Source organism: Adiantum capillus-veneris, chromosome 1 (genome assembly GCF_014529385.1).
Source record: "Adiantum capillus-veneris isolate H3 chromosome 1, ASM1452938v2, whole genome shotgun sequence".
NCBI classification, from domain to species: domain Eukaryota; kingdom Viridiplantae; phylum Streptophyta; class Polypodiopsida; order Polypodiales; family Pteridaceae; genus Adiantum; species Adiantum capillus-veneris.
The window spans coordinates 136,316,081-136,323,470 of record NC_140931.1 but is presented as its reverse complement, the minus strand read 5'-3'; the positions used below and the strand labels follow the sequence as shown (position 1 = coordinate 136,323,470).

Sequence of the window (7,390 nt, the reverse complement as noted above, 5' to 3'; positions counted from 1 at the left end):
AGAAGGTAGAGAATGGAGGAACTAGTTCAATTCAAGGCTTCAGTGCTATCCCCAAATGTTTGGTCCTACCACTCAAGGATCAAGAGGATGCTGAGCCTGTAGAGCTCATCACAGGGCTTGGGAGGTGGGCTTGGGAGGAGGAGGAAAATACTGATTGTGAGGGTTAAAAAGAGGCAAAGCTCAAGAGTGATGAGGGTTGAAGGCCATGGACTCTATTGAGGTACAAAGTGAAAACTTAGACATTGATCATGGAGAAAGTGCATGTGAATGTCATAGGTGTGCAAGGACAAGCTAAAGAATTCAAGTGTTCAATTTACTGATGTTATCACATAAATCCACTTCTATTTCGTGCTCAAAAAACGCACCTTGTAATTGAACAACCTTGTACATGTGAACCTTGTAAGGTAGAGCCAACAAATATCTTGATGTTGATAAAATCTATGCACAAACAAAAAAGATCTCCAATACTCGAGTAGCATGAATAAATTTGGCATCATTTTGTTTACCTTTTTCACGATACAAGTGCACGACAATTTTTTTTTGAGAAACATCTCCTATTGGCTATCTTCAAAATCAATTTGAAAGTATGGTTAATTTTGAAGAGTTCCAATTCCAGTGACCAATCTTTCGGATTCCTCTAAAGCCATGTTAATGTGTTCAACATTCATTGTCTACTCTAAATATACTTTGAACCAAGTGTGCGACGCCATTAGCGGATTGAAACTCGGAGTCACTTTGAAGCTGCTCCACAAAAACACAAGACAATGTCACTAATCATTAAATTTACAGATTAAACATAGAAAAACAAAGTAGATTGACCACATTACCTCAAGATTAAAGGAGTACAACACACTTTTATCAATGGTTGTGATGTTTAAATGCATGATTCTCATGTGCAAGCTCTCAATGGACAGAATCACCTTCAATAGTTGATGGGGTAGTTTTTGTGCCAACACCTTGACCAAAGCACATTTTCCATTCAATCTCACATCCACATCAATGCCTTCGCACGTTACATGGGCGAATTCATTGTCGGAGAAGCTTTTGCTCGCATACCGCGCATGATGTGGAAATTGTTGTTTCTTCACATGTTCCTTAAAGATTGAGCTCTCATCTTCTTCATAAGAATAGCCCCTACTATTAAAATCTCTGTAGGTCCTTTGATTTTGTAAAGCTTGAAGGACATGCTCTAGTTCCTTGACAAAGTCTATTGCTCCTCCAATTATAGATGCTTGATCTCCCTGGAAAGTAATCTCTCTCTCTCTCTCTCTCTCTCTCTCTCTCTCTCTCTCTCTCTCTCTCTCTCTCACACACACACACACACACACACACACACACAAACTCTCCCATATAAACAAACAAAAGTTGATAGAGGTGTAGCTCTATTACACTTAAAACTACTTTTCCAAATTGCAAAAAGGATCTTAGAAGTGTCGGCAAAACTAAACTAAACTTTTTTTAAAACACGGAAATCAATTGGAACAATAGCAATAAAGACAATTGCACACTACCGCGCCTTGAAGAGGCTACATCTCGATTCTCTACCCATGCAATCCTTCCAATTGAAAATACAACCTGTAGTCTCTATTTCTGAGATGGATAATATTTTCATCCTTGTTGTTTTGTAAACACCAAGTTGCATGATCAACAATAAGGCTTTCTACAATGAAATTGTGAAAACGACAATTTACACAGAAAATAAGATACACATAGGCTCTCACATAGAAAAACTAGAATAAGCCATGGAATAAACATGAATGCGATACACCGAGTTAATGGTATACTTAATGCAGCTTAGTTGATGAGGCTATATAATATGAAGTATCAATTAAACAATAATTTTTTCAAGAGAGCTATGATCTAGGAACACGTCATTGGTGAATGATGTTAAGAAGAGATGCTATAAACCTCGTAACGAGAGGCCGATCTCAACATTTGAAGATAAATTTTTATCCTCTACTTATTGATGTCAATGATAAGTCCCAAATTCTTAGGCTTTTAAATCTGACACCCTCGTCAAACAAAAAAAATTGTACTATATGCTAACCAAAGAGAAGCCGAGTGTTCATGCCCTCTTTAGTTTTCGATGGCATAGAAATTTCTCTCTTTACAAAATTCTTCCAATGGGGCAATTGCTGTTCATACCCTGCTATTAGAGTAGTTCGATGCAATTCATCCTTCGCATTGTTGTACTAGACAACATACAATCAGAGCCACAACAGTTAAATCCAAAAGAGGGTATTCTTCTTTTTGGCGCATTTGCCTGATTAATGAGGAAGCTGCACGCAGTAAAGATGTGGTCAATGGTAGAGAAGGCTCACCTGAAACCGGCTTGTCTAGTGGCTTGTAGGCCCTCTCTACAAATGAGCTCAATTCTGCCTCCAGCACTGCTCCATAGAGTTTGTCCAGTAAGGCAATCTAGCGGCGGAAGTAAAGGGAACATCTCTGAGGCACCTTGTGCCTATGAGCTTGTGTAACTATGAACTGGAGGGACCCCCCTCAGGATTGGGAAACAGGTTATGGCATGACACATGTTGTGAAGCGCTATATAGTGCACAGATCAAGCGGGCGGGGGTTGGTGGAGTAGATAGGCAGCACAGAGCCAACATCCGAGCACATCATTGCGCGGTACATTAAGGATCATAGCACCTGGCATAAATGGGCCATGGCACTGTCTAAAATATGCCCCTTTAATCCTGTCATATATGAGGTCACAGCCACCACATTCCCCCCTCAACAAATTCATGGTAGACGGTTCCATTGGCGAAGAGCAATTTATCTCAAGCATTTTGCACACGTCTCTTCAACATCAAATCACATAGGCATCAAAGCCGATCAAAGCTAAGCATTTTGAACGTTGTTCATAACCTTAGTCTAGGGATTAAATCTCTTTTTTGCTGACACAAGAGGCTTCCTAGCAACTCTGCCCTTCATTTTTCTCTGATACATCATACCACTATAAAGCCTTGACCAGTGAAGTGCTATTCTCCACTCAGCTACTCCTCTTTATAGTAGTCCCTGGCCCCTATCTTTAGGATCCCTCTTGTCTAGCACCCTTGCTTTAGGTTTGGCCTTATCTCATAGACCCTGGCCTAGGACATTGTTCCACAGGACCTAGCATGTCCTGAAATTACTATGCCAAAACCAGCCTAGTTAAATTTGGAAGAGTTAGCTCGACTAAGCCCTTCAAGTAAGCATTGCCTTAGATAGCCTAACGACAGTTTAACACCCCAAAGATAACCTAAAGGCAGCTTCGCCCCCCACCAGTCCATTGAGTCACCCACCTTACACGCTATTGCTTCCGATGATGCATTTGAAGGAAAATCTCTACAGCTCATTGAATAAGGCCTCATTGAGCAACCATGGTAGTGGGATTTATACATGTTTGTGCCAACAGGAGTACCAGTAAAGTGCTTAGAACTGTTATCACACACATCAGGATTTGAGTTGGGGAGAAACCCCCAAGCACACGTGACATTCTTGCATATGCAAACATTGCCACCTTGAGACACAATAGGCGGCGAACTTATGTCTTTGCTGTACAAGATTCCTTGAGCAGGATACAATTGCTTATCCCAAAAGCTACTGGCCTTTTCAAAAGGTAATGGAATATCCATCTCAAAAGTCTGAAGAGCTTGGGATCTATACCTTGTAGTGATGCTTGAAGCATATGAAGTGGGTATTGCAGGCACCTTAAAAAACCAGCAAATAGCCACTTACAGACTAACCACAAGATGCACGGCAAAGGCACAGCATATGTTTGCATGCATTAACGCAAACACTATTTAATTAACTCGCATGAGGTAGCCAGCTTGAGGTTGCCAAAATCTGAGTGCCTTGCACTGCCGGGCCAAATAGCGACATGCGAGGTAAATCAAACATGTGAGGGCTCTTCAGACCGTGTACATCCTCTAGCCAGCCCACTTTCACTGATTCTGTTATATCCCCTACTAAACCACTTTAGGTTGGGTTTAGGGAGAGGAGTCAGTAACAAGACCAGGTCCAAAACTAAATGAACATTTATATTTGCCACAATTTGGATAAATGATGCAGATAGCCTTTGGTACAGGGCAAGCTTGACATTGGCTTTTTTTATTCACCATTTTGCTTCAATAGTGGTAATTGTAGGAGGAGATTGAGTTACTTCAATTTCTCTTTCACTCAACTAGCTCCTACAATTTGGCTACTCTACCTTAACTATTTCCAGAGAATAATTGCACCTATGTAGCGCGTACATAACTCAGGCGTAGAACATACGACACTATCATCTAGAACCATTTTCATATGTTTTGATCGATGGTGTTCGAAGACATGGACAAATTCACACCTAATCAAATGCTGAGACATGGACAACTTCACACCTGATCAAATGCTCTTACCAACAAAGGACAATTTTTCTTTTAGCAGCACAACAACCCCCCGCCCTCCCTCCCACCCATCCCCCGGCAACACCCTTTCCTCTTACACAAAAACCACACACACAAACACAAAAGAAATTCAATGTGACAGCACCAGATGTTTGTGTCTGAAAATATTGACAAGCTTACCCTCTGAATGTATGTTGATGGCATGAGCGAGCGCAGAACAATGAGGTGCTCATTCATTTGCCTTCTCCTGTTGCGCTCGACTGCAATATGGGTCATGCGCTGGCTCTCCACCTCCTCACTGTTCTTGAAACCCCGGCTGCGCTTTCGTTTCCTTGCAGGTGGTCGAGGCACAATGGCGCACTCACCAGTGCCAGCTTGCTTATGCACATTGCGGATACTGCAGTTATCAAAGGAGCAGCCCTCATCTGCTGGATATACCGTGCGACATACATCCTCACCCCTATTGGTCACATGTGGCATACTCTCTTGCATAGAGCTGCCCTCATCCAAGCTGGTTTGGCAGCTGTGCTGTGTAACATCTTTGAGTCTTTGCATCTCTCCAATTCTCGTATCTGATGATTGCTGATGCGATTCTAATCTGACTGGCGCAATTTCGCATGCATCCAAGTTGTCAAGTGTGCTCGATGGCTCGGATGTTGCCGTACTGGTCGAGGGTTTTGAGGCATCATTAGCGCCTCTACGACAAGGGGATAGTTGAGGCCAGGCTAGGATTTCTGTGCCACTACGGCAGCTGCGTGTGCATGATAGACATGCACATGAACCTGCTAGTTGACTATCTCGACGATTTCTTTGGTGCACTGGCAGAGAATATTCAAACTGATTGTGATCTGCATTCTGTCGAGTGAGGATGTCGAGAAAATTGGTATGATAAAGAGATACATTTTGGCCGTCGGAGCAGGATTGATGGGTGTGTATGTTGTTCATGAAATCATTTGTGCTTGCACCTTCTTGCAGAATATGGAGGAGGGGCATGGAAGACGAAGCTTCGGGCAAGGAAGAAGTGAGGATCTCAGAGAAGCTTAGCTCCTCTGCATGCAAGCTTGAAAGAGAAGAAGGGGTGACAATCGGCCCATGCGTACTCGCAGGTGGCGGCCCTTGTAGCAAATCAAGAAGCATCTTCTTTCTTGTTGCCAGACCTCACCTGATAAAATTATAAGGCAATGTACTTAAGAAACTCTCTCTATATTGTAAGCTAGCTTAGCATTAGTGCTGAATTTACTGCAAGATACTTATACAGACCACAAAATCTTGAGATCCATCATCATGCAAATGGAATGCATGATCATTGCATATAGTTAAGCTCCCATGGCATAATGTGCAGGGTGTGTTTGTGTGTGTAGAGAGGGAGAAGTTGAGAGAGATGATGTGTGTGTGTGTGTGAGAGAGAGAGAGAGAGAATCCTTTAACCTCAAGAAAGATGCAGAGGCAAATCATGAATCTACACCACTATATAGACAAATGGAGTATATCTCTAAGCTAGGGTGCTCATTGCCCACCATTGTAGTATCAAAATAATCATGAGCACCCAGAGCTTGACAAGCATGAAAGAAAGCATACTTCAATACATGTAAATTCTCCTGTTGAAATTGTAAGCTCCTTTCAAAGCATTTAAGCTTATAACAGAAAAATATAGGAAAGAAAAGTCAAGCACAAACATTCTGTACTCCTTCCAAAATTTATTGCATCATACCTCAAGCCATGAATGTGGATGCAAAAATAGCAAATGCATTTGTGGGACATGCATTTAATTGCAGACATTAAATGCTCTGTACTCTGCTTGCATCCTGCCCTTAAATGAGCTAAGGGCAGCTTGCCTGATGCAGTACAAAACTAGGAGAGCATAAAGGGAATGTTTTTAAAAGAGGGCTATTTGCCTGGTGCATTATCACCTCTATATTTAGAGCGCGCAAGAATTGCGAGCCAAAAAAAACACAGATGTCCACTCTTCGATTCTTTCTTTGTTTTGGGTGATGCTTTGAGAGTAGCAAAGAAAGCTGCTAATTAGATGGTTACTTCCACATCATTAACTGAGCAGGCTACAGTGTACTAAGGACACACAAAATCTGTGAGAATTATGGGATACAATGCACTGTTGGGATCATGCACACGATGATGATGCACATTTGACAAGCCAAGGAGGAACATGACACATATAGCCACACACACACACAAATGCACTTTCTTAATACTTATCATGGCATGTACCCACACACAGACACATGTAAGTAGCTGCTCTCTCTCTCTCTCTCTCTCACTCACACACACACACACACACACACACACACACACACGAAGTTACCAAGTATCCTAAAAACACACACAGAGTTCTTTCTTTTGGTCCACTGCCCACAACCTCTCTCTCTCTCTCTCTCTCTCTCTCTCTGTCTCTGTCACACACACACACACACACACACACACACACACACACACTTCTTATCGCCAGTAATCACCCAGTTAGTTTTGTACCTGCTGTCATGTTATTGGTAACTGATATGCGTTGTTGTCAATGGTAGAGCTAGGGCTGCCCTTTGCAGTCAAACAACTTCAGCAGCATGTGGCGCACTGGCGCCTGAGAAGAGTCATCAAATTATATGGATGAAGCGTGCAGCAAGCTGCCATAAATTCGCCGGTAGAGTACTGCGGTGTATTGCCTTGTAAGTTGCAACAATATATATTGTTCGCTTGTGTATGTGTGCGCGGGCGCTTGCGGCTTGTGTAAGAGGAGAAGAGAGAATTGTAGATGGGACTTGGCACAATTGGGCAATTTGGGCGGAGAGAGAGAGAGGGGGGGGGGACATTCCCAAGAGACCTCGTTAGGTCTACTGTCTTAACCCTCCCCCCCACACCCCCCTCCCACCTCCCCCCACACACACACAACATCCCCAAGAGTCCTCACTAGGAACATCCCCAAGAGCATAAGTCCCATCGGATGCAGTCTTGAACTCAAGACCTATTATTCAAGATGGAATTGTTAAAGGACAAAACTCAAAACCACCTTAGCC

At 42.7% G+C, this 7,390-nt stretch overlaps 1 protein-coding gene across 3 annotated transcripts; it reads right to left on the bottom strand.

The window, feature by feature from the left end:
• Positions 1 to 473: 473 nt before the first annotated feature.
• LOC147465629 (transcription factor MYC2-like) lies at positions 474 to 7,174 on the bottom strand. 3 transcript variants are annotated; one of them, XM_086521006.1, is made up of 4 exons: positions 6,855 to 7,174; positions 4,548 to 5,529; positions 828 to 1,241; positions 474 to 741 (listed from the first exon to the last, which is right to left on the bottom strand). In XM_086521006.1, exons 2-4 carry the CDS (start codon positions 5,502 to 5,504, stop codon positions 658 to 660), a joined length of 1,455 nt encoding a protein of 484 aa, XP_086377132.1. In that variant the 5' UTR covers positions 5,505 to 5,529; positions 6,855 to 7,174; the 3' UTR covers positions 474 to 657. The 3 variants fall into 3 exon arrangements, with proteins under 3 accessions (XP_086377132.1, XP_086377141.1, XP_086377149.1); XM_086521015.1 differs by lacking the exon at positions 6,855 to 7,174 and adding an exon at positions 6,278 to 6,660; XM_086521023.1 differs by lacking the exon at positions 6,855 to 7,174 and adding an exon at positions 6,079 to 6,262.
• Between the last annotated feature and the right edge of the window lie 216 nt (positions 7,175 to 7,390).

Excerpts from the sequence above, each read along its gene's own strand:
- LOC147465629 (XM_086521006.1), bottom strand. The coding sequence starts at position 5,504 with ATGCTTCTTGATTTGCTACAAGGGCCGCCACCTGCGAGTACGCATGGG. Across the intron at positions 1,242-4,547 it reads CATCAACATACATTCAGAGG|GGAGATCAAGCATCTATAAT; the intron begins GTAAGCTTGTCA and ends ATTACTTTCCAG. Across the intron at positions 742-827 it reads TGTACTCCTTTAATCTTGAG|CTTCAAAGTGACTCCGAGTT; the intron begins GTAATGTGGTCA and ends TTTGTGGAGCAG.